The 26,984-nt window shown below is 47.8% G+C and overlaps 1 protein-coding gene across 1 annotated transcript; it reads right to left on the bottom strand.

The window, feature by feature from the left end:
- Positions 1-950: 950 nt before the first annotated feature.
- ZCCHC8 (zinc finger CCHC-type containing 8) lies at positions 951-24,366 on the bottom strand (the record flags this gene model as incomplete). Its single annotated transcript, XM_080717591.1, has 13 exons — positions 951-1,660; positions 4,965-5,082; positions 5,515-5,601; positions 7,505-7,623; positions 9,996-10,138; positions 10,392-10,534; positions 12,188-12,248; positions 13,015-13,080; positions 13,205-13,308; positions 17,094-17,171; positions 17,965-18,070; positions 20,425-20,499; positions 24,158-24,366. The coding sequence occupies 13 exons, from the start codon at positions 24,364-24,366 to the stop codon at positions 951-953; spliced, it is 2,019 nt and encodes a 672-aa protein (XP_080573717.1).
- Positions 24,367-26,984: the final 2,618 nt, after the last annotated feature.

Genomic DNA, 26,984 nt, shown 5'->3' on the forward strand with positions numbered 1-26,984 from the left:
GGGGCATTCTACCTCCGGGCTACACTCCCAGACCTATTTTTTTTATTTATTTATTTATTTATTTATTTATTTATTTATTTATTTATTTATTGCGGGTCTGGAGATGGAACCCAAGAGCACTCAACCTCCAAGCTACACCTCCTGCCCTATTTTTTTTATCTTTAGTTTTGAAACCGAGTCTCACTGAGTTGCAGAGGGCCTCACTAAGGAGCTGAGGCTGTCTGCGAACCGCGATCCTCCAGGTGTCAGCCTCCCGAATGCTGGGATGACAAGCGTGCCCACCACGCCCGGCTCCTGTTTTATAATTTATTTGGAAACAGGGTCTCACTAAGTTGCTGAGAGGCAGCTGAGGCTGGCTTTGAACCTGTGCAGTCCTGTCTCAGCCTCTCAAGTCCTGGGATCACAAGCATGTGCCACACCTGGCTTGTGAATATTTTATATTTAGGGTCTTAGATCATGTGTACGAAAACTAATTTATTAAACTTCTGTACACAAAGGAATATACCTATTCAGTAAGGACACGTGAAGAACGAAGTTACAAAAAACCTCAGTGTCATTAAAATCGATGCACGTGGATCTTACCGAACCCGGATGGGGTGAAGCTGCGCTTGCCTGAGTTTTCTCATTTGGTTGTCAGGTTGAAGTATGAGTCTAAAATGGTCAGTTTGTTCTTTTAAAAAGTGATATATTAAACTTATATACAGGATAATTAGCAAAAATGTAGAAAGGGAAACCAACGTACAAAAGACATAAAAACATCACCCTTGACAGCCGCTCACGTGCAGTTCTGTGCACCTTGCACGCTGTAGCCAGCTGGCGGGGTCCGGCCGGCGCGGGTGAAACCGCGGGACGGCCCGGCCATTCGTTAAAAAGGCTCCACTCGAGCGCAGTCAAACCTGGGGCGGACTGGCCAACAGGCGGCGGGGCACCTCGCCCACAGGGCGCCGCGGTCACTCGGATGCCTTCTTGAGTTTCTGCTGGTTCCGCGGCGAGTTCTTCAGCAAGTTCCGTATCCTCAGGTACATGCCGGTGGATTCCGCCATGTTCTCGAATTCGAAGGGCATGATGCCGGCCGCGAACTTGCTCATGTCGGGGACGGGGCTGTGCGCCGGCGCGGCGGGGGACTGCTGGCCGGCCCCGTTGCTCAGGGCGCAGGGCGCGGCCACGCCGTGGCCATTCCCCAGGGCGGCCCTGGGGTCCAGCGCTGCGGCCTCGGGGCTGCAGGGGGACTCGGCCTCCGCCCGCCGCGCACAGGGCTCGGGCGCCCCGGCCTCCCCGGGCGCTGGCCTTGCGGGCGTCTGGCCCTCGGGGAGCGGGAGCTCGAGCTCGGTGGGCGCGGGCGAGGAGGCCACAGAGCTGCCGGTGACCGGCGTGTCCACCGGGACGTCAGGGTCGCTGCCGGCGCCCTCGGCCTGCTCCAGGGCCGCCCAAATCCGCCTCTGCTGCTCCTCCAGCTCCTCCAGCGTCAGCGCGTCCTCGTCCACCGCCCCTCGGGGCTGCGGCGAGTCGCTGGGGGTCAGCGGCGGCGTGCCCTTGGGCAGCGGAGGGGCGAAGAGGTGGGGGGGCGTGCCCCGCGGCAGCGGAGGGGGCGTGCCGGGGGGCAAGGGCGGCTGAAACTGGAAAGCGTCGCTGCCCTGGGAAGTGAGCTGCAGCTCCGGATCTGGAACAAGACAGGAGAGGCCTTAGAAGGTGCCACAGCAGAGAGGAAAGAGGAGAAAGAGACGGGCACAGAGCGCGCCTGCCTTGCCTTAGTAGGCGCCACAGCAGTGTGTGTGTTCCTAGGCATTGAACTCAGAGGCAGAATGCCTCTGAATTACACCTGTAGCCCTATTTTTTATTTTTATTTTGAAACAGGGTCTAAGTTGTGGAGGGCCTCAATAAGAAGCCGAAGCTGACTGAACCTGTCTCAGCCTCCCGGGGATTAGAAGCGTGCTACCATGCTCAGCCTTGTTTTGTGATCTTTTATTTTTTTATTTTTTGGTGGTTGTAGGGATGGAACCTTGAAGCATTCAATCCCTGGAGCTACACCCCCCAGCCCTATTTTATTTCTATTTTGAAACAAGGTCTCACTATTTGCTGAGGCTGTCCTCCAACCTGCAAGCCTCCTCCTGTCTTTGCCTCCCAAGTACTGAAATTACAGGCATGCACCATGGCGCCTGGCTATGTGTGTTTTTGATGCATGGTCTCACTAGGTGGCTCAGCATCTGGCTACGTTGTTAAGGCTGGCCGTGAACCTGCAATCCTCCTATCTCAGCCTCCCATTTCGTGGGATTGCAGGCGTGCGCCCCCACACTGGCTTCAACTGAGTCTTTTTTTGTGTGTGTGGTACTGTGGAGTGAACCCAAGGGCATTCTATCTCTGAGCTACATCCCCCAGTCCTATTTTATTGTTTATTTATTATTATTACTTCTTTGCGGTACTTGGAATTGAACCCGGTGCATTCTACCTCCAACCTACAACTAGCCCTAGTTTCCATTCTTCTTTCCTTCCTTCCTTCTTTCTTTCTTTTTTTCTTTCTTTCTTTTTTTTTTTTGTGGTGCTGGGGATGGAATCCAGGGGCTTTCTACCTCTGGGCCACACTCCCAGACCTACTTCCTATTTTATGTGGAAACAGGGTCTCACTAAACTGCTGAGGCTGGCTTCGAACCTACACAATCTTCCTGTCTCAGCCTCCCAAGTACTGGGATACAAGCGTGCGCCACCATGCCTGGTTTCCATTCTTTTTTTTTTTTTTAGGTCTGGGGATGGAACCCAGAGGCATTCTACCTTTGAGCTACACCCCCTGCCCTATTTTTTATTTTTCATTTTGAAACAGGGTCTCACTAAGTTGCAAAGGGTCTCACTAAGTTGCAAAGGGCCTCACTAAGTAGTAGCTGAGGCTGTCTGCAAACTGTGATCCTCCAGTCTCAACCTCCTGAATGCTGGGATTACAAGCGTGCACCACCACGCCCCGGCTCTTATTTATTTATTTATTTATTTACTTATTTATTTATTTATTTATTTTTGTGGTACTGGGGAGGAACCCAGAGGCTTTCTACCTCCCGGCTATACTCCCAGACCCATTTTATATTTTTATTTGGAAACAGGGTCTCACTAAGTTGCTGAGAGCCTCACTAAGTAGCTGAGGCTGGCTTCGAACCCGTGCGATCCTCCTGTCTCAGCCTCCCAAGCGCGGGGATTACAAGCGTGCGCCACCACGCCTGGCTCCATTCTTTATTTTGAAACAGTGCCTTACTAAGTCCCAGAGGGCCTCAATGCTGAGGCTGGCCACGAATCTGCAATCCTCCTGTCTCGGCCTCCCATGTCCGAGGATCACAGGCATGCACAACCATGCTAGCTTCAAATGAATCCTGAAGCCTCTGTAAACATGTTAGAGCTCACCTCGGGACATCTGACAGGCTGCACTAGACACAAGCAGCGAGGTGCAACATGGGGGAACGGGAGGAGTGGGCGCCCAGCCCTGGCTTCTGGATGGCCGGGGAGTTCATCCTTCACCCAGAGACGGGACCCATGTCAGAGCTCCTAGAGGCAAACCTGCTCATCCCACGTCCTGGGGAGCCCTAGGCACATCGGCTGGTCTGGGAGGAGCCCGTCCTGCCCCCGCTGATGGGCTTCACAGGCCACTGCATGCTGTGCGCCAGGCCTCGGAAGGCGCGCTGGAGACTAGGCATGAGAGGAAGTCCTGGGTTTCCAGGACAGGATCACCCAAGAGGAAGGCACCGGGGCCAGCTCGACTCCACCCTCTCCTTCTTGGGGCTGGAGGGGCTGGTCCCCATGACGCGTGCTGGGAGCCCAGCGGAGTGGTCTGCGGAGTGCATGGATTCGGTTCCTTGGCCCAGCCTGTTCTCACACCAAGTGTGGCTTCCAATTCTGCTTCAGTGATTGTGGCAAGGCACTGATCTCTAGGAACAGAGATCCTAAAGGGGCTTCAGCTGGGCATGGGGCGCATGCCTGTCACTCAGTACTTGGGAGGCTGAGACAGGAAGATCGCAGGTTCGAGAACGGCCCAGCAAGTAGTGAGACGCTCAGTAAACTAGTGAGACTCTTTTTCAAAATAAAATTTAAATAGAACTTGTAGTGCAGCTCAGAGGTAGAATGTCCCTGGGTTCAAGCTCTAGTACCCAAAACAAAACAAAACATAAAGAATAAAGGTGCTTTAGCCAGCTGTGTTAGTACACACCTGTAGTACCAGGTATTTGGAAGGCCGAGACAGGAGGTCCATAGGTTCGAGGCCAGCCTCAACAATTTAGGCAGACCTGTAGCAACTTAGTAAAACGCTGTTTCAAAATAAAAAGTAAGCCAGGGTGGTGGCCCTCATTTGTAATCCCAGTATTTGGGAGGCTGAGACCAGAGGATCGAGGTTCACGAACAGCCTCAACTACTTAGTGAGGTCCTTTGCAACCCAGTGAGACCCTGTTTCAAAATAAAGAATACAAAATAGGGCTGGGGGTGTAGCTCAGAGGTAGAATGTCCCTGGGTTCCATCCCCAGATCCACACACACAAAAAAAGTAAGCTGGGCATAGTGGCACACACTTGTAATCTCAGTATTTGGGAGGCAGAGACAGGACGATATGGGTTCAAGACCAGCCTCAGCAATATAGCGAGACCCCGTTCCAATAAACAAATCAGAAAAAAGGGTTGGGGGTGTAGCTCAGAGGTAGAATGCCTCTGGGTTCAACATCTAGTGCCAGCAAGAAAGGGAGGGGGCTTCACCCATCTCATGAGCTCAGAGTATATGGACTCATCCTGCCTTCTCAATGATATCAAAGCACAGATGGTGCAGGCATGGAGGCGCATGCTCGTAATCCCAGATTTGAGGACAGCCTCAGCTACTTAATAAGACCGTGCTTCAAAATGAAAAAGAGAACATCAGGCTGGGGGAGCAGCTCAGACGTGGAACACCCTGGATTCAATCCCTGGTACCACGCAAAGATCGAGCGCGCCCAGCCTGCGGGCGACCTACCGGAGTCCAGCTCCATGGCGGCGGGCGAGGCTGCAGGGCTGCCTTCCTTCCTCTGCTTCTTCGGGCTGCCAGGGCTGGACTGACCCGAAGACCTCTTGCTGCCAGACCGCGCGCTTGGCTAGGAGTCATCAAACCAAAGCCAGTCAGATGGGTAGATGGAGCACTGATACCAACCACACCAAAATACGACACACAAAACCAGGCCTCGGGCCCTCCCAGCCCAGCTCCTGCCCCCCAGGGCATTCTACCTCCCGGCGACACCCCCAGCCCGACCTCATTCTTTTTTATTTCGTAACAGGGCAGGGTCTCCCTACTCTGCTGAGACTGACCTCGAACCTGTCATCCTCCTGTCTCGGCCTCCCAGCTACTGAGATTACTGGCATGTGCCACCGTGCCCAGCTTCCTGCTTCCCTTCTGAGCCATCAGATGCCAGGGTTTTAGTTACAGAGCAAGGGAAGGCAGTAAGAGGCCACGGAGACGCAGTAAGACGCCATACCTCCAGGCTGGATGCCACAACTATCTACCAACCACGCCCTCAAAAGCTACTTACCGCTTGGAAGTTAGAAGTCAGGTAACTGGCAAACACGTCCTTCTGCTGACATGCTTGCATTGGTATAGAACCAAACATCCTCCATTCCTACAGAGGAAAAGAGAAGGGGAAAGTATGTATTTGGAATAACACCATCTGTGTGTGTGTGTGTGTGTGTGTGTGTGTGTGTGTGTGTGTAGGGGGGTGTTATTGGGGATTGAACCTAGGGCTGCTCTACCTCTGGGATAGACTCCCTAATCATATATATATATATATATATATATATATATATATATTTTTTTTTTTTTTTTTTGGTGTCATACTGGGAATTGAATCCAGAGGCATTCTACCTCCGAGTTATACTCCCAGACTGATTTTCTTTCTTTCTTTCTTTCTTTTTTTTTTTTTTGCGGGTTTGGGGATGGAACCCAGGGGCATTTGACCTCCGAGCTACACCCCCTGCCCTAATTTTTATTCTTTATTTTGAAACAAGGTCTCATTAAGTTGCAGAGGGCCTCACTAAATAGCTGAGGCTGTCCGCGAACCTCGATCCTCCAGTTGATTTTATTTCTTATTTGGAAATGGTCTCACTAGATTGCTGAGAACCTAAGTTTTCTTTTTTCTTTTTTTCTTTTTTTTTTGCGGGTCTGGGATGGAACCCAGAGGCTTTTGACCTCTGAGCTCCACCCCCAGCCCGCCTCCAGGCTGTGCATTTCTACCCTGTACCACCAGGGCACTCTGACCTGGACTGGTACTTGGATCCCTTTCCAGAAGCACTGACGGTTTTCATCATGCGATTTCATACTCGTGAGTTGCACACGATCGTGCATGAATCCACTGCTTTTTGCACTGAGCTGTATTTTTAATTTTTATGGCACTGAGGAATGAACTCAGGAGTGCTCTACCTCTGAGCCACACCTACAGTTCTATTTTATTTTGAAACAGGGTCTCCTAGATTGAGCAGCCTCACTAGTCTCGAGGCTGTCCTTGAACCTGTGATCCTACTGTCTCAGCCTTCCAAGCATTAGGATTACAGGCAAGCACCACCACGCCCAGTCCTACTGCTCAGTTCATAAGGACACTAGGAATGTGAGGTTTTTAAAAACTAAAACAAGAACAGTGGAACAATACTTAACTGTTAAATCTTGAAACATAAAAATTAGACAAGAGTAAGTGTGAAAAAAAGATTCATAGAATGAGAAATTTTATCATGAGGGGAGAAAAAAGACAAGAAAAACAGGCAAAAGAGCTGCTCGGCACAGTGGCGTCCATGTGCCACACCGGCACGCAGGGAGGCGGAGGCAGGAGCGTCGCAGGCTGGAGGCCTCCCAAAGCACACACGGCCTCAGCAATACGTAAGCAAGGAATCCACAGCTGTAGCAATCACATTCTGAGCAAGTTCCCTCCTTTATCTTTTTAGGGTTAGGGGCCTATCTATGTTGCCCCTGCTGGGCTCAAACTCCCCATCAGCTGGGATTATGGGCGTGCACCGCCACACCTGCCTAATATTTTTGTTTTTGTTTTGCGGGTCTGGGGATGGAACCCAGGGGCATTCGACCTCCGAACTGCACCCCCAGCCCTCATTTTTATTCTTTACTTTGAAACAAGGTCTCACTGAGTAGCAGAGGGCCTAAGTAGCTGAGGCTGTCCGCGAACCGCGATCCTCCTGTCTCAGCCTCCCGAATGCTGGGATGACAAGCGTGCGCCACCACGCCCGGCTTTCCTGCTAATATTTTAAGCAATCTTTTGGTCTTTTTTTGTGGTGCTAGGGATTAAGCCCAGGGGTATTCTGCATCCAAGCTCCACCTCTCGCCCTTTTTTTTTCTTTGGTTTCTGAATTTGGAAACAGGGTCTCGCTAAGTAAAGTGCTAGGGCTGGCTTCGAACCTGCACTCGTCCTGTGTCAGCCTCCCGAGGCCTGGGATCCCAGGTGTGTGCCACCATGCCTGGCACGAAACAGTCTTTAACATAACAATGTCACGTTCCAGAAGAATTAAAACAAAAATACTTACATCTGGAATCCCTCTGGGAGTAGATATATTAAAACCGGGGTAGTTTACCAACTTTGAGAGGTCATAAGTGACGGTTTTATTCTGTATCTCTCCAGCTTCTGTTTCTCCATCAGCATCATCTAATATAGACCATCAAAAATGTCAGTGTTACTACGTACTAAAACAGTGCCCTCCCCACGCAAAAAGTAGAGCTGAAAAATGCTAATCCATGGCAACACAATTACTCTGGAAATGACTAATTTTTCTGCACCATTAAAAGAGCTTTTTTTAAGCCGGGGTTCCATCCTCAGTACCACCAAAAAAAAAAAAAAAAAAAAAATCTCTTTTTTTTTTTTTGCTTGTATGGGGTATTGAACGCAGGGCCATTCCACATTGAGCTACATCCCCAGCCTGGTTTTATTTTGAAACAGGGTCTCACTAGGTTAATGAGAGCCTAAGTAGCTGAGGCTGGCTTTGAACCTGCGCAATCCTCTCGTCTCCGCCTTTCAAGTACTGGGATTACAAGAGTCCACCAACACGCCCAGCTCCGGACCTATTATTTTGATAAAAACAAATAATATTTAAAATATTAGAACCAAGTCTGGTGACACATGCTTGTAATCCCAGCATTCTGGAAGCTGAAACTGGAGGATCATGGTTCCAGGACAGCCTCAGCTAGTCAGTGAGGCCCTCCGCAACTTAGTGAGACCCTGTTTCAAAATAAAGAATTAAAAAATTGGGCAGGGGGTGTAGCCTGGAGTTCAAATGCCCCTGGGTTCCATCCCCAGACTAAATAAATACATAAATAATAAATAAATAAATATCAGAGCTATCCGGGTGTGGTGGTGCACACTTGTAATCCCAGGGCTTGGGAGGCTGAGACAGGAGGATCGCACAGGTTCAAAGCCAGACTCAGCTACTGAGTGAGGCTCTCAGCAACTTAGTAAGACACTGTTCCCAAATAAAGTATAAGATAGGTCTGGGAGCATAGCCCGGAGGTAGAAAGGCCCCTGGGTTATACCCTAGGTACTATAAAAAATAAAATACTAGAGCTAGCCAGGCATGGTGGTACATGCCTATAATCCCAGTACTTGAGAGGCTGAGACAGAAGATTGTAGGTTTGAACACAGCCTCAGCAACTTAGATTCTACTCCAAAATAAAACAATAAAAAAAAAAAATGGCTGGGGGTGTAGCTCAGAGTTAGAATGAATGCCCCTGTGGTTTAACCTCCAGTACCAAAATTAATAAATATACATTAGTAACTGGATTTTCTATGGGTTGCTTAAAAACTTTTATGTACTAATTTATTTATTTATTTATTTATTTATTTATTTATGCAGTACTGGGAATGACACCCAGGGGAATTCGACCTTTGAGCTACACCTCCTGCCCTATATTTTATTCTTTATTTTGAAACAAGGTCTCACTGAGTTGCAAAGGGCCTCACAAAATAGCTGAGGTTGACTGCGAACCATGATCCTCCTGTCTCAGCCTCCCAAATGCTGGGATTACAAAAGTGCATGACCATGCCCAGCTTGTATTAATTTTATGATTTGCCTAATTCTCTATTACAATGTCTTCATTTAATAAACATTTATGCCAGCTGCAATAGTACACACTTTTAGTCCCAGTGACTTGGGAGGCTTAGGCAGAAAGATTGTAAAGTTTGAGGCCAATTTTGGTAACTTAGTAAGACCCTGTCTAAAAGGAAAAATTCAAAAGGCTGGGGATGTAGCTCAGTGGTAGAGGGTTCTTGGGTTCATTCTTGAGTTTCAATTTCACAGAAAAATAGATAAATATTGCTTACTACCTGCCAGACAGTATTTTCTTTTCAGATAGTGTTTTTCAAAGATTAATTCAGTTAATTTTCCTACCAATCCTAAGAGGTACATACTATTTTTCGAAATTTTGAAAAAGGGTCTTACAACTGGGCATGGTGGTACATGCTTGTAATCCCAGTACCTGGGAGGCTGAAGTAGGAAGATCACAGGTTCAAGGACAGCCTCAGCAAGTAGTCACACTCTCATTAACCTAGTGAGACTCGTTTCAAAATACAAATAAAAAAGGGCTGGGAATATAACTAGAAGGTAGAATGCCCCTGGGTTCAATCTCCAGTACCATAAGAAGAAAGAAAGAAAAAGAAGTGAAAAGAGCTGGGGGTGTGTCTCAGAAGTGGAATGCCCTTGGGTTCAAATACTCGGTATCAAAAGAGGGAGAGAGGAAAAATAAAACAAACTATGCACGGCACATACTTGTAATCCCAGAATAGCGGAGGCTGAGACAGGAGGACCACTGGTTCACAAGCCAGCCTCAGCAACGTATCAACACCCTCTCCAGCTCAGCGAGACCCTTTACAAATTTAAAAATAAAATCGGGCTGGGGGTATAGTGCTGAGACAGAATATCCTTGGGTTCCAAAAAAACAAAACAAACAACCAAAACCAGAAAGGGGAGGGATCACGAGCAGATGAGATGCAGTAAGAGCCGAGCCATCCGGCCTAATGCAGCGTACCTTTGCCGTCGTACAGTGCGAGCCCTGAATTCTCCAACTCCGCCTCCTTGAGCCACCCTGGTGGGTATCCTAGCTGGCGCATCCGATAGATGAAAGGGGGAAGACTCTTGTCTGTCACCCCCAGCGCATCCTGAAGTTCCTCACTAAGTGAAATGCAAGAAAACGATGCTCAATTCGTGTTCGCACGAAAGCACCCCACTCGGGTATCTCAGCGCCTGTCTCAGCTACACAGCAGGTGCCTGACACACACGAGCGCGCTCAGGAGCTGTTCTGAGCGGACAGACTGTTCCGTCGACCTGACTGGGGCGCTTATTTTCTGGCAATTCCCCTGCAAAGCAAGGGATGCGCCAGATCCCAGGGAAGCAAAGCGACCCTTGTGGTCAGAAGACACGGTACCTAATGACTCCGGGCTTGAACCTGCCGAACCTCTCTTCCACTTCCTCGGCATGGTATCGCTGCTGGAAGCTCTGGGCGCTCGCCTCGCCACAGGCATCCATGTACTCTTTTCTCTTTTCGCTTATGCGAGCAGCATTCCGAGGCTAAACCACATGTGGGAAAGGGGTGGTATTAAGTAACTGAGAAATATTTCACAAACTAAGTAAAAATAATCATTTTTATTTTTTGGCGCTAGGGATAAAACCCAGGGATGCCCCCCCCTTTCTTATTTTTTTTTGGTGGTACTGGGGTTCCTGGAAACCCTTCTACCTCCGGGCTACACTCCCAGACCTAATTTATATATTTTTTATTTGCAAACAGGGTCTCTTAAGCCAGAGAGGCTGGCTTCGAACCTGCACGATCCTCCTGTCTCCACCTCCCAAGCACGGGGACTACAAGCGTGCGCCACCACGCCTGGCGGGATATTCTAACTCTAAGCTGGCCCCGAACCTGCGATCCTGTCTCAGCATCCCCAGGACTGGCATGTGCCACCGTGCCTGATTAATAACCACTTTTTTAAGGCAAGATAACCAAAATGTTTTGGTTTTAATGTATACAAAAAGCACAAAAGAAGGGAAATTTTTTGGAGAGTCTTTAAAAAGACTCTTTATTTCACTATTATCATAACATAAAATCAAAATTTCAGAATAAACTAAAAATGAACTCTCATTAAGTTTCATTCATTTTAAACAGAAAGCACTGTAATAAATAATTACAAATATTTTTCTTTTAAATGGTACTAGGGATTGAACCTAAGGGCATTTTACCTTTGAGCTACACCCAGCCCTATTTTATTCTTTATTTTGAAACAGTGTCTCACTAAGTTGTGAACGGCCTCACTTAATTGCTGAGGCTGGCCTCCAATTTAGGATCCTCCTGTCTCAGCTTCTCGCGTACTGGGATTGAGTATGCGCTAATGCACCTGGCTAAAAATGTGTCCTAAAATATAAATATGAGCTGCGTGTGGTGGCACACGCTTATAATCCCCGCGCTTGGGAGGCTGAGACAGGAGGATCACACAGGTTCAAAGCCAGCCTCAGCTACTGAGTGAAGCTCTCAGCAACTTAGTGAGACCCTGTTTCCAAATAAAATATAAAATGGGTCTGGAAGTATAGCCCAGAGGTAGAAAGCCTCTGGGTTCAACTCCCAGTAACACACACACAAATATATATATATCGATTTGAAAAGATTTAAAGTTTTAGGATGCTTGGCGTGGTGGGCACGCTTGTCATCCCCGCGCTTGGGAGGCGGAGACAGGAGGATCGCGCAGGTTTGAAGCGAGCCGCACGCGCTGGCTTAGGAGACCCTGTTTCCAAATAAAAAAAAGGTAAAAATAGGTCTGGGAGTGTAGCCCGAAGGTAGAAGGGCTTCTAGGAGCTCCAGTACCACCAAAAAAATAAAAAATAAAAAATAATAAAGTTTTAGGACATCAGAAAAGAGAGGCTGTTCCTTTGTATCATACAATGTGACAAATGTCACAGTCAGCAAGCTCTGGTTCAGACACTGCTCAGCCAGGCATGGCGGCACGCACTTGTGATCCCAGTACTTGGGAGGCTGGGGCAGAAGGACTGCAGGTTCTCGGCCAGCCTCAGCTCAGCTACTTAGTGAGGCCCTCCAAAACTTACTAAAACCCTGTTTCAAAACAAAAAATAAAAAATAGGGCTGGGAGTAGAGCTCAGAGGTAGAATGCTCCTGAATTCAATCCCCAGCACTGAAAAAAAAAAAAAAAAGGTATTTCCTCTAAGAGAGACATTTACCATCGGACAATCTTTCATTTGATGCTCTTCAGAACCGCAGTTAAAACAGTGAGGCCTGGGCCTATAGAGTCAAGAAAGAAGAAAGCATTTCACAGTGTAAATGGAAAGCAGCACAACACCCGAAAGATAGCAAAATGTTACCAGACCAAAGATCAGGACCACAGCTCACCGTTTCTGCAATGGGAACCCACTGGACAGAGCGAGTCCACAAAGTGTGTGTGTGTGTGCGTGTGTGTGTGCGCGCGCGCGTGTGTGTGTGCGTGCGTGTGTGCGTGTGCGCGTGCGTGCGCGTGTGTGTGCATGTGCGTGTGTGTACCGCGGTGCTGGGGATGGAGCCCAGGGGTGTGCTGCCTCTGAGCTACTCCCCCAGCCCTATTTTAGAGTTTTGTTTGGAAACAGGGTCTCACTAGGTTGTGGAAGGCCTCACTAAGTAGCTGAGGCTGGCCTCGAACCCGTGATCCTGTCTCAGCCTCCCAAGGACTGGGATGACAAGCGTGCGCCACCACGCCCGGCCCTCGTGTGATCTTTTAACCCATGACAGTTCCGTGGCCTCCTTTGAGTTTTCTCAGTTGTCAGGTTACAGGACTGAGCGCACACCAGCAGCAACGGCTCCTCCCCCCCAGGACATCCCGTGGGAACCAATGAATTCCAAGCAACAGAGGATCAACTTCAACGCCGAGTGCGCGTCCAGCTAGTGGACTCGAGCTCAAGCTGCCATTTTCTTTAAAGTGGCCAGCATTAAAAAAATACTAACATTTCAAGCTAAAAGTTTCTGGTTTTGGTATTAGCAACAAAAAGAAGAAAACAGAACAACTCCCCACACAAACCTTTTTGCCTTTACTTGTATTTCTTGCCCTTCTAGAGAAAGAATGTGGCTGAAGACTTGCTGGTACCTTTAGTAAATTGTATTAAGGAACGGTTATCATAGTCTGCAAAATCTGGTAAGCTTTTTTTGTTTGTTAAAGGTGAACTTATTGGCAAGTTGCGTAAGAGATCTTCATTCACTATGTAGGATACTTGGGTATTTCCCATCCTTCCGTAAGCTGAGGGTTTTCATTTAGAAGCGGCTGCCCCAATTTATCAAGGCAAAAATTAGTAAAATACAGGACACTTCCTACAACCTGCAGAAAACAAGTCAAAACATATTGCTATTTAAGCAGGGAAAAAAAGATACATTAGATATCGTATGACTATGATTACCTGTTTTCACAACTTATTTTTGGAGGGTTATTAAAAATGACTCCCTTGTTAAGGAAGCCAGATCTGAGTTGCAAGTCGACACTGCCCCTGCGTTCTCCCTCTGCACTGGATCGCTGCTATCAGTGGCATTTCCTCAAGCAAAAAATAAAACCTTACTCTTCTCCAGTCCCCTAATATTTCTTTGCAGCAAGATCCTCGGGCTGTGTATTTGCTATTTCCACTTACTTCTGTTTCCATTTACCCTTTTCCCTTCAGGTTTTTTGATGGAATTTCAGAAAAGTAGAAAAGAACAGTACCACCAATACTCATGTACTCATCACCTAGACACAGCACCCATTAAGAGTTTGATGCTTCTGTGTGTGTCTCTCTTCACACCGACACTTTTTATATAGCCCTTTGAGAGTCAGCTGTACACTGTTTTACCTCTGAGCTACACTCCTAGCCTTATTTATCTTGAAAGGGGGTTGCTAGGTTACTGTGTGCTGGCCTGGAAGCTGGGATGCTCCTGTCTCGGCCTCCCAAGTGCCCCAGCGCCTTGGAGTGTGAGAAGGCTCACAGTACGAGCCTTCGAAGAGTAAGAACGTTTCCCTACAGAGCCTAATATTATTGGCATACCTAACTCCTGCTATTGTTTATATCTAATACTTAATTGCTTTCTGAAAGTGGCCTTTTTTTTCTCCCAAGCCAATATCTGATTAAGGCTCACAGGTTGCATTAAGATGTTTTATCTTGTCGGGTGTGGTGGCGCACACTTGTAATTCCAGCATTTGGGAGGCTGAGATAGGAGGCTTGGAGTTCATAGACAGCCTCAGCTGCTTAGCGAGGCCCTTTGAGGCCCTCTGCAACTCAGTGAGACCCTGTTTCAAAAAAAAAAAAAAAAAGGGATAAAAAATAGGGCGGGGGGATTAGCTTGGAGGTAGAATGCCCCTGGGTTCAGTCCTTAGCAACACACACAAATAAATAAATAAATAATAAAAATTAGGGCTAGGGGTATCACTCAGAGGTAGAAGCCTCCTGGATTCCATCCCCAGTACCGGGAAAGAAGGAAAGAAAGAAAGAAAGAAAGAAAGAAAGAAAGAAAGAAAGAAAGAAAGGAAGGAAGGAAGGAAGGAAGAAAGAAAGGAAGGAAGGAAGAAAGAAAGAAAGAGAAAGAAAGAGAGAAAGATTTAAAAAATAGGGCTGGAGGTGTAGCTCGGAGGTAGAATGCCCCTGGGTTCCATCCCCAGTACCACAAAAAAAAAAAAAAAAAAAAAAAAAAGAGAAATGAAAGAAAGAAGAAAAAAGATGGTTTTATCTTTTTGTCTAAGCTTCCCAAGTGGGATTACATGTGTGTGCCACCACGCCTGGCTACATGTTGTATCTTGTTTTTTTCATCTAGAACATTTCCCCCCTTTGTGTGTGTGGGACTGGCTTTACCTCGCCACACCCCCAGCCTTATTTATTATTTATTTTGAAACAGGGTCTCACTGAGTAGCTGAGGTTGGCCTCGATCCTGCAGTCCTCCCGTCCCTCCCAAGTCCTGGGACTGCAGGCCTGTGGTAGCACGGCCGGCTCTCACGCCCCACGTCTAAGGCCACCGCCGCTGCCTCGGCCGCCCCAGTCACTGCACTAAGCTGCTGACAAAGGAGCCTGCAGGGACTCCGTGCGACCTGCACCCCCGCTGCCAGCACGCGGCTGCAGGCAGCAGCTGCGGTCCACACAGGCGCCCTTCCTGCTCCACAGCAGCTGCTGTCTCGCTTCTCTCCCAGCCTTGCTGACCAGGCTCCGTCCTGCCCGCTCGCTCCCTCTCAGCGCTCGTCCTCTGCATCCTGGAGAGCCACAGGGCGCAGGCCTGAGCAGGCTCCTCCATCCCCACCCCCAGGTGACGCAGGCACAGCCAGGGTACGATACGATTCACTTACTTATTTTTTGTGGTCCTGGGGATTGATCCCAGGGGCAGTCCACCTCTGAGTTATACCCCAGCCCTATTTGGAAACAGGGACTCACTAGGTTGATGAGAATCTCACTACTGGCTGAGGCTGTCCTCGAAATCGAGACCCTCCTGTTTCAGCCTCCTAGGTACTGGGACTACAGGGCGTGCACCACCACACACAGTTTAATGGATTAAATTAATACACAAAGTCTCCAATTCCCAGGCAGGTGTCACTTCCATCCACCTACCTACTTTTGTACTGGGGATGAAACTCAAGGGCATTTTACCTCTCAGACATATCCCTAGCCCTATTTTCTCTTAGTCTTTATTTGGAAACAAGGTCTCACTAATTGATGTATGGCTTCACTACGGGTGTAAGCTTGCACTCCCAGAACCTAAAGTTGGAAGGAATGAGAAGTAACCTAGCTCAACTCAAAAGTTTTTCTTTAGGGTTTTCTAGTAGCATTACACTCTTTACGCAACGCCAGTAACATAATTCACTTATTATTATTACTGTTGTTTTTTGTGTGTGTTGCTGAAGGATCAAACCCAGGGTCTTTGCATGTCAGCCAAGCATTCTACCGAGGTGCCACACCCTGTCACAGCTTCCCCAAACTGAGATGAACTGGCTCTTCTATCTTCTAATACTAAATCACGGATCCCAATTCTACCCTAGGCACTAAACCCCCACACTTCAGATGTGGGTGGCATCGCCTGCTTGTTTTTCTGTTGTTTTGGTACTGGGGATTGAACCCTGGGCCATTCTACCTCTAAGCCACACCCCCAGCCCTATTTCTTTTATTTTGAAACAAGGTTTTCCTAGGTTGATGAGTCTCAATACTTGCTGAGGCTGTCCTGAGCCTCTGATTCTCCTGTCTTAGCCTCCCGAGTACCAGGATTACAGGTGCGTTCCACCACGTCCAATTCTATTTTATTCTAGGATTACGGGTGCGTGCCGCCACGTCCAATTCTATTTTATTCTGAAACATTTTGTCATTGCACCCCAGCCTTGTCCTGTCTCAGTCTCCCAAGTACTGGCATTATAGGCCTGTGCCACATATATTAACTTTAAAAAATATTTGGAACCAGCCAGGCGTGGTGGCGCACGCTTGTAATCCCCGCACTTGGGAGGCTGAGACGGGAGGATCGCACAGATTCAAAGACAGCCTCAGTTACTGAGTGAGGCTCTCAGCAACTCAGTGAGACTCTGTTTCCAAATAAAGTATAAAAAACAGGTCTGGGAGTATAGCCCGGAGGTAGAAAGCCCCTGGGTTCCATTCCCTGTGCCACCAAAACAAAACAAAACCAAAAAAATTTGGAACGTGCAAAATCATACAGTCATGTTATATTGGGAACACTGAATATTGAACAGGTAGTAAAAGAGAATTCAATATTGGTTTCCCTGCCAAACTTCTATTTTTGCCCACCAGTTTAGTCTGAACATTTCCAATTTCAAATCTGCATTTGTTACATTAATACCCATCTGTTTCATCTGACTGTGAGTTCAACAAGCATGTTTTCTATATCTTAGCTCTTAAAAATAAATACAAAGAGTTTGATTAGGACAAAATCAGAGCCCTCTAAAGTATGTCTATTGTTCAAGGTCACAATGTAATAGTTATTTAAAAGTAAACAATAATATTTAGAGGCTAAAGTCTACACTATTGTTTATAACAAAAGAATGTGGTGCCTATTTGAATATATGACTAGACCAACTTATTTAACTAACCCTAGTTGACATGCCATAGCAAACACATACTTGCAGAATTCAAAACTGAAAAAATCCAAACTTACACTAAACGCTTCCTTGCTGGTTTTAATGGCGCAAGACTCATCTGCTTTATGGTCCTCCTCTAATAGAACACTGGATGGCTAGGACAAGGAGAAAGACTGGTTATGAAGGATAACCCATTTCCAACAGCCTTAAATTCAAACCTCGGGAATCTGAATACGCCCCTTTTATTTTCCATTACGTGCCACCAAGGTTCATAAAAAATTTAACTTGCTGTTTAGAAGGTTAAGCTTGTAAGCCAGGTGTGGTGGAACATGCCAGCAATCCCACTCCTTGGGAGGCTGAGGCAGGAGGATGACAGGTTCTAGGACAGCCTCAGCAAGTAGCAGGACTCACCAACCTAGCAAGACCTTGTTTCAAAGTAAAAATAAGCCGGGCGTGGTGGTGTACACTTGTCATCCCAGCATTTGGGAGGCTGAAACTGGAGGATCGCAGGTTCGCGGACAGCCTCAGCTACTTAGCGAGGCCCTTGGCAGCTCAGTGAGACCCTTTCAAAATAACGAATAAAAAACAGGACGGGGTGTAGCTCGGAGGTTGAATGCCCCCTGGGTTCCATCCTCAGACCCCCCCCAATTAAAAAAAACGTCTTTTATAAACCTCAGAAATAACTTTTTTTTTTTTTTTAGTGGGGAGGGTCTAAGATTGAATTTCTGCCCCAAATCATGTATCCAAGGTTAGGAAAAAGAAAAAAAAGAGAGAGAGAGCGACAAACGTTCAGTTTTAGGTGTACCACCCCCAAAGCAAGCCTCGGTGAGACTCGGAGGAGGCTGATGGACGTGCAGGAGGGCAGCCTTGAAGAGAAGCCTGTGGCCCAATGCCTGGCACTGAAAAGCAGAACACTGCTACTCTTGAAGTCTCTTAATTTTAAAATACCTGGGGCAAAAGATTAAAAGATGTCTTTTCCACATCATTTTTCTGCTGCTCCTCAAATCGTTTCACTAAGTTTGATATAAATTCTTCTACTTCCTGATGATACTGCCTGTGTAAGAGGACAGAACGTCAGAACCTGCAGAAGACACTTCTCAACTTTGTTACTTCGGTCAAATCACTGACTTTGTAACATGTAGGAACCTTACTTTGTAACACTTACTCCTTATCACAGGTCGGATTCTTACTTTGTAACACTTACTCTTTGTATCAGGTCGGAATCTTACTTTGTAACACTTAGTCTTTGTAACTTGTAGGAACCTTAAGTTTGTAACACTTATTCTTTGTAACAGGTAGGAACCTTACTTTGTAACACTTCTTTGTAACAGGTAGGAACCTTACTTTGTAACACTTAGCAACTCTAAGAAAAATACACTGTTGCCAGGCTAATAACCTAGGAGTCGCCAAGGAGTTCTGCAGGGAACGGATTTTATTTAAGAATCCATCCTATGCACCCGACTTCTGAGTAGACAGCACTGGTAAATGGCTAACAACCCAAACATGAAGGGCGCTTAATGAAAAGCTCCCTTTGTACTCCATCTCCTGGGCACCTGCTTCCATCAACACGAAGATAATGAATACATTTACTTTTTCCATATCCTCCTTCCAGATTCTCTATGCACAGGCAATGTAACACCCATGTGAACAAAAAATAGGCCAGGTGTGGTGGTGCACACTTGTAATCCCAGCATTTGGGAGGCTGAGACCGGAGGAGGATAGTGGTTCATGGCCAGCCTCAGCTACTTAGTGACACCCTGTTTCAAAATAAAGAATACAAAATAGGGTGGTGGGGGGTGTGTGGCTCAGAGGTCGAATCCCCGGGCTCCATACCCAGACCCGTAAAAAAACAAAAACAGAAATGGAAAAAAACTGAACCAAACTACAATGCGAGAGAAATCTACGAAGGTCTAGTTTCTCTGGCCCTCCAGGTGGAGTACCATGCTCATGAACACTGCAGTGCCCCGTTCAGGTGGCAGAGGCTGCGGCCGGGCAGCCACGCGGTCTCAGGCGCAGCTGCCTCCTTACGGAGTTGCGGATCCCGCAGGGCTTTGCTAACTCTAACACATGAAGGTTTCTGCAGGCAAAATGACAAGCGAACAGGGCAAACATAAGCCTGTCAGGAGCCTCAGCACATGCTGTGAGTGTGTGTGTGTTAATGTGGGGGGCAGCAGTGCCAAAGGTCATCTGTGCCAGGAACTCTGCCACGTCTCCTCCCAGCTTCCCCAGCCCTGGGTCCAGGATGCGCTTCTGACGAGAAGGCAGGCTATGAGCCTGGAACTCACTCGTTCCTTTGTCACCATGCCCAGCACACAGAACCACAAGCATTATGCAAGTTAAGAAGGGGCAGGCAACTGGCTGAAACGTCTGTAGCCCTGCTCTGAGGAAGGGCCAGGGCATAGCCTCAAAACAACAGATCATTCTTTTTGTGGTACTGAGGGCGGAACCCAGGGGCATTCTACCTCTGAGCTCCACTCTCAGCCCTACTTTGTATTCTTTATTTTGAAAGAGGGTCTGAGTTGCTATAGGCCTCACTAAGTAGCTGAGGCTGTCCTCAAACCGTGATCCTCCTGTCTCAGCCTCCCAAATGCTGGGATTACAAGCGTGCGCCACCACGCCCGGCTCCAACAGAACATTCTAGCAAGCAGTTCAACAGCCCAGAGTCAGTCAGGCGTGGTGGCGCACGCTTGTAATCCCAGCACTTGGGAGGCTGAGACAGGAGGATTGCACAGGTTCGAAGCCAGCCTCAGCTACTTAGTGAGGCTCTCAGCAACTTAGTGAGACCTTGTTTCCAAATCAAGTATAAAATATGTCTGGGAGCATAGCCCAGAGGTAGAAAAGCCCCTGGGTTCCATCCCCAGTAACACACACACAGACACACACACACACACACACACACACACACACAAAGAGCCCAGAGTCCCCTAAACTCAACGATGCTGAAACGTCTACTTTGGCTATTACTGAAAAATGATCATGTAGACAGGCTTCAACGAGAGCCAATGTGCAAAACCCAATTCCAGGAGAGAAATGGCTAATGTTCTTAGGGTGATGGGGAAGGCTATTTTTATGAGGAACTATCTGGCTCCTACAGATGCTCTTTTAGCTGCCCGGCAGGTAGGTACTCTTAGGATAATGTTTACTGCTCTCCAGCGAGGAAGCTCATGACACAGAAAGGGCCCAGGTCTACACGGGCTCACTGATGTAAACAGTAGAACAGATTCAGATTCAGGGGTCTGCGGCCCCCATGTTCTTGCTTTTAATCACCATTTTATACACGTTAACTCCAGGAGCATTTTAAGTAAAAGAATAAAGACAACGTAAGTACAAAGGAAAACAGCAAGTATAGAAGATGTTATCTCATAAACAGTAACACACTATATTTACGGAAATAGAGACATTACTTACTTTGAAATAGCATTGTTCATAAACAGAATTTGCAATAAAGGTCCGTCTAGCTTAGCATTGTTCACCAATATTCCACTAAAACAGAAGTTAAATTATATTCTTAGAAGATAGTAATTTTACACATGTACATATAAAAACATTGGTTTTATAATTCTTAATTACTAATGATCAGAGACTACTTCAAAAATAAGACTAAGAACCACAAAGAACTCCAGGCTCTTCAAAAAAATCTGTTTTTGCTGGGTGTGGTGGCGCCTGCCTGTACGTAGGAGGCTGAGACAGAAGGATCACAGGTTCACGGACAGTCTCAGCTACTTTGTGAGGCCCTCTGCAACTTTGGGAGAGAAATCCTGTTTTAAAATAAAGAATAAGAAATAGGGCCGGGCATGGTGGTGCATGGTTATAATCCCAGCATTTGGGAGGTGGAGGCCGGAGGATTGTGGTTCGCGAACTGCCTCACCTATTTAGCGAGGCCCTTCACAACTCAGTGAGACCCTGTTTCAAAAAATAAAAAAACTAAAAAGGGCTGGGGATGTAGCTTGGAGGTAGAATGCCTGGGCTCCATCCCCGGTATTGGAAAAATAAAAAATAGGGCTGAGGGTGTAGCTTGGGAGTAAAACGTTCCTTGGTTCCATCCCCAATACCACATAAAAAAAAAAAAGGATCCAGGCGTGATGGCACACGCTTATAATCCCAGTACTTGAGAGGCTAGACAGGAGGATCGCAGGTTCACAGCCAGCCTCAACTACTTAGTAATGCCCTTCACAACTTAGTGAGACCCTGTTTCAAAATAAAGACTAAACCGGGTGGGGGTATAGTTCAAAGGTAGAAAGCTCTGAGTTCAATCCCCAGTACTGCAAAAAAAAAAAAAAAAAAAAAAAAAAAAGTCTGGGGGGGGATTCAATGGTAAATAGTCTGAGTTCAATCCCTAGTACCTCAAAAAGGGAAGAAAAAGAAAAAAAAAATATAAGAAAATGAAGGGCCAGGTGTGGTGGCACACACTTGTAATCCCAGTATATGGGAGGCTAAGACAGGAGAATCACTGATTCACAGTCAGCCTCAACAACTCATGAGGCGCTCCGTAATTTAGTGAGACCCTGTTTCTAAATTAGGAGTAAAATAGGCCTGGGGGTATATCTCTAGGTAGAATGCTGAGTTCAATTTCCAGTACCGCAAAAAAAAAAAAAAAAAAAAGGCCGGAAGCCAGGCTTGATGGTCCATGCCTGTAATCCCAGTATTTGGGAAGCCAAGATAGGAGAGTCACAGGTTCAAGGCCAGTTTCAACAATTTAGCAAAACACTTTCAAAATTAGAAGTAAAAGGGCTGGGGATATAGCTGAGTGGTAAAGGGTTTCTGGATTCAACCCTCAATATCAAAAAAGAAGGAAAAGGCCAGGCGTGGTGGCACACGCTTTTAATCCCAGCATTTGGGAGGCTGAGACTGGAGGATCGCGGTTCGCGGACAGCCTCAGCTACCTAGTGAGGCCCTCTGCAACTCAGTGAGACCCTGTTTCAAAATAAAGAATAAAAAATAGGGCATGGGGTGTAGCTCGGAGGTCAAATGTCCATGGGTTCCATCCCCAAACCCCCCCACCCCCCAAAAAAAAAAGAAAAAAGGAAAAGAAAACGGCAATACTACTTTTTCTTCTAAAATGTCAAAATTTCCCCAGGTATGGTGGTGCACACCTGTAATTGCAGTACCCGGGAGGCTAAGACAGGCGGAGTGTAAGTTTGAGGCCAGCCTTAGCAAGGAAGAGACCCTCAGTAACCTAGCGAGACCCTGTTTCAAAACAAGAAAATAAAAAGGGCTGGGGGTGGGGGTATGCCCCTGAGTTCACTCCTCAGCACAAAAAAGAAAAAAATGGCCAAAACTTTCTGGATTGTGGTTCATAAACACCTTCCTAGTCAGTTTAAATGCTTAACTTACTTAGAACGGTTCAGATTTTAACCCCGTGAGTTCAGAATAAAGACCATAGATATCTCTGATTTCCTCCAAGTATACCAAATAAACGAGAGTGATACAAAAATATTAGATACAAAGAAATTGTCATTAAATATTAATGTCCAGATCTCCTACCTGGGTCGAGTCAGAACGTTCAATTTTCTTTTAAGTTCTTGATGTTATTACTTGTTAAGAAATATTACCACTCATTAAACAGAATCATGCAGACTATAAAATTCAATTCCTCAGACTTTCACTTTTGGTATCATATGTTCTATTTTAAGCCGGGTGTGGTGGCGCACGCTCATAACCCCAGCATCTGGGAGGCTGGGACAGGAGGATTGGGGTTCATGTACAGCTTCGGCTACTTAGTGAGGCCCTTTGCAACTCAGTGAAACCCTGTTTCAAAATAAAGAATAAAAAATATGGCTAGGGGTGACGCTTGGAAGTAGAAAGCCTCGAGGTTCCATCCTCAGTACCGCAAAACTAAACTAATTAAATAAATAAGAATAAAAATAAATAAAATAGCTTTCATCCCTTTGAAGGTATACTCTAAGACACAATCCTAAAGTTCAAAAGTCTACCAGACTAAAGCATATGTTAGTCAAATAACGGTGCCTTCTGCACAGGTTTGAACTGCAAATTAGGAAATTTTTCTAAGTCAAAGTACCATGAAAGCTGAGTGTGGTGGCATATGCCTGTTATCCCAGTACCTGGGAGGCCGAGACAGGAGGATTGATTAGAGGACAGCCTCAGCAAGTAGTGGTACTCACTCCATCAACCTAATGAGACCCTGATTTCAAACCGAAAATAAAATAGGGCTGGGGGTGCAGCGCGGAGGTAGAATGCCCCTGGATTCCATTCCCTTTAACACACACGAACACACTTTTTTTTTTTTTTTTTTTTTTGGCCCGGTACTGGGGGTGGAACCCAGGGGCATTCTACCTCCAAGCATCACCCCCAGCCCTTGGTAGCTGAGTCTGTCCTCAAACCGCGATCCTGCTATCTCAGCCTCCCAAATGCCGAGATTACAAGCGTGGGCCACCACGCCCGGCTCCACACACACACACACACACACACACACACACACACACACACACACACACACTCTTAAGAGTTGACACATCTACCCCATTAGGCGCTCCTTACACATTTTAACCGGAAAACTACTTGAACCCAAATGATCTGCATATGGAGTTTTTTGTTTGTTGGTTGGTTGGTTTTTGGTGGTACTGGGGGTGGAACCCCGAGGCTTTCTACCTCCGGGCTCTACTCCCAGACCTATTTTCTATTTTATTTGGAAACAGGGTCTCCCTGAGTTGCTGAGAGCCTCACTAAGCGGCTGAGGCTGGCTGCGAACCCGCGCGATCCTCCTGTCTCCGCCTCCCCGGCGCGGGGATGACAAGCGGGCGCCCCACGCCCGGCTGCAGAAGGAGTTTTCAAAAACCCTAAGAATGTAAATAAACACACTAACAGATCCAGAGGGCGCGCCCTCCCGTAAGCGCAGCCAGTCAAACGGACACTTGTTTGGCGCGTTTTTCCTGGCAGCCGGGCCACACGACGCAGCCGCCGGTGGAGGGGCCCGCGACCATCCCCGGCGCTCGCCGCAGCGACCCGCGTCTCCCTCCGCCACCGACTCCGCCCGCGGCCCGGGCCCGCCATCGCCCAGGACGCGGCCGAGTGGCCGGCGCCCCCCACGCGCACCGCAGCAGCTCGGCTGCAGGGCCGCGGGCGCGGGCGCGGGGCTCGGGGCGCGGGCGCGGTGTGCTCCCGCCGGCGGCCCGCGCCCGACGCCGGCGCCGCGAGGATATTCTCGGCGCGCAGCCGCTCCACGGCGGCCTCGCACCGCCGCAGCCGCTCCCGCAGCTCCGCGCCGCCCTCGCCCTCGGGGTCGCCGTCGGCGTCGGCGAAGCGGGTGTGGACGGGCTGCGGGGCCGGCTCCTCCGGGGGATCGAAAGCCTCGAACAGCTCCAAGTCGCCGAAGTCCACCTCGGCCGCCATGTTGGCTTCCGGGAAGGCCTGGGGGGAGGCGGGGCCGGCGGCGGCGGCGGCGGCGGCGGCGGGGCGAAGGTTAGAGGGCGGCGCCGCTCTCCCGGCTCCGGCCGCGCCGCGCCGCCCCGTGGAATGCTCCCCACACACGCCGGCCGCAGGAGCGGGGCCGGGGCGGGGCCAGCCGCGGCGACTACAGCTCCCAGAATGCAACGGCACCCCCGCAGACGCACTTCCGGGGCGTCGGGGCGCGCGGCATGCTGGGACGTGCGTGTCCGAAGCGTGGGTTAACTCATTGTTTGCACTGCATGCTGGGATTGATCCTTTTCGAAGCGGGAAAGGAAGCCGGGAGGGGTCAGAAGGCGTGCAAACAAGAATCACCGTCGGCCGGGCGTGGTGGCGCACGCCGGTGATGCCAATATTTGGGAGGCTGAGACAGTAAGATCGGGGTTCGAGGTCGTTCCCAGGAAAATTTAAAAAATAAAAGCGGTTGGGGATGTACTTCGGGGATAGAATTCCCTGGATGCAATCCCCAGTACCAAAAACCAAAACAATATTAATTGTCCGTCTAAACAATATTAATTGTCCATCTAAGGCTGAAGAAATTGAGCAGGACTCATGGCTTAGTACAGGTTCTGGCATGCATGCTAAACAGCAACAGGAGAAAAAGGAGCTCGTCTGTGCCACAGATTACCTTGTGATCCTAGAAAAACTACTGTATTTTTTGGGCTTGTTTCATTTTTATGTAAAAATAGCGAACCACCCGCCCATTTTTAACATTTATTATGAGGAGCCCGCCGTGGTGGTTCACGCTTGTAATCCCAGCATTTGGGAGGCTGAGACAGGTTAGCGATTCGCGGACAGCCTCAGCTACTTAGTAAGGCCCTTGCAACTCAGACGCTGTTTCAAAATAGAATACAATATGGGGCTGGGGTGTTAGCTCAGAGATAGAATCCCCTGGGTTCCACCCCCAGTACCAAAAAAAAAAAAAAAAAAAAATTGTGAGGGCATCGCTAAATAGCTGAGGTTGTCTGTAAACCTGCGATCTGGTCTCAGCCTCCCAAGTATAGATATTTAATGAGTCCTTTGGCTTCTCTCGTCTGTTTATTCATCCAACACGCTTATTTGCCACCTTTCACGAACAAAAACTCTAGTATGGGAGTTTGTTGTGCTCCTGAACTGGTTTTAATGGGTATTCCTTATATTGCAAAACAAAAACAAACAATAAAAACGCAATTACGTAATAAACTGAGCCAGTTGTAATGGCGCCAATCTGTAATCTGCACTTGGGAGGCTGTGACAGGGTTTTTGGCATTGGGGATGGAATCCAGGGGCATTCTACCTCCAAGCTAAACCTCCAGCACTATTTTTTATTATTTTGAAACAGTCTAAGTAGCTGACTGAGGCTGGCCTGGCGCCTGGCGCTCCTTCTGTCTCAGGACTACAAGTGTGCCACCATGCCCTGCAGGGCTACAGATTTGAGTCCAGGTGAGCAACTTATTGAGGCCCTCAGCAACTTTAATCCCTGTTTCAAGATTAATGTCCTTGGGTTCCATTCCCAATACTGCACACCCACAATGAGGGTGACTGCTTAGAGATTGTAGAATGCCTCTGGGTTCAATCCCCAGTACTAAAATAACCTGCAAGGGCATTCAAGTCTTCTGAGCTAAGAAGCTGATTAATTTGGTTTGTAATTATGTATAAAGTCATTTTTTGCTTCCATTTTCTTGCACTGATTTTGTGTGTGTATAACAGGAGATTGAACCAGGGATGTTCGACCTTTGAGCTACACACTAGCTCCTTTTTTGGGGGCGGGGGGTACTGCGGTTCCTGGAAACCCTTCTACCTCCGGGCTACACTCCCAGACTTATTTTATACTTTTTATTTGGAAACGGTCTCTTAAGCCAGCATGGCTGGCTTCGAACCTGCGCAATCCCCATGTCTCTGCCTCCTAAGCGCGAGGATTTTTTTTTTTTTTTTTGCTGGTCTGGGGATGGAACCCAGGGGCATTTGACCTCCAAGCCGTAGCACCTGTCCTATTTTTCTTTATTTTTTGAAACAGGGTCTCATTAAGTCTCATGAAGTTACAGAGTGCCTCACTAAGTAGCTGAGGCTGTCCTCCAACCGTGATCCTCCGGTCTCAGCCTTCCAAATGCTGGGATTACAAGCATGCGCCACCTCGCCCGGATCAATTTTTATTCTTTGATACTGGGGATTGAACCTAGAACCATTCTATCTCTAAGCTACACACCAGGCCCAAATTTTTATTTCGAAAGGTCTTGCTATGTTGATAAGTCATATACTTGATGAGGCTGTCCTTGAGCCTGGATCCTCCTCTCAGTCTCCAAAGTACTGTGATTACATAAATGTGCCATCACCCCAATTTTTAATTTCGCGGTACCAGAGATGCATTCTACCTCCAATCTATGCCCTCAACCCTATTTTTTATTCTTTATTTTGAAACAGGGTCTGAGTTGCAAAGGGCCTAAGTAGCTGAGGCCGACCCTGAACTGCAATCCTGTCTCAGTCTCCCAGATGCTGGGATTACAATCCTGTACCACCATGCCCAGCCCAACTCTTAATTTTTATTTTGAAATAGGGTCTAAATTGGCAAGGCTGGACTTAAACCT

The sequence above is a fragment of the Muscardinus avellanarius genome (genome assembly GCF_963383645.1).
Source record: "Muscardinus avellanarius genome assembly, chromosome: 21".
Lineage (NCBI taxonomy): Eukaryota > Metazoa > Chordata > Mammalia > Rodentia > Gliridae > Muscardinus > Muscardinus avellanarius.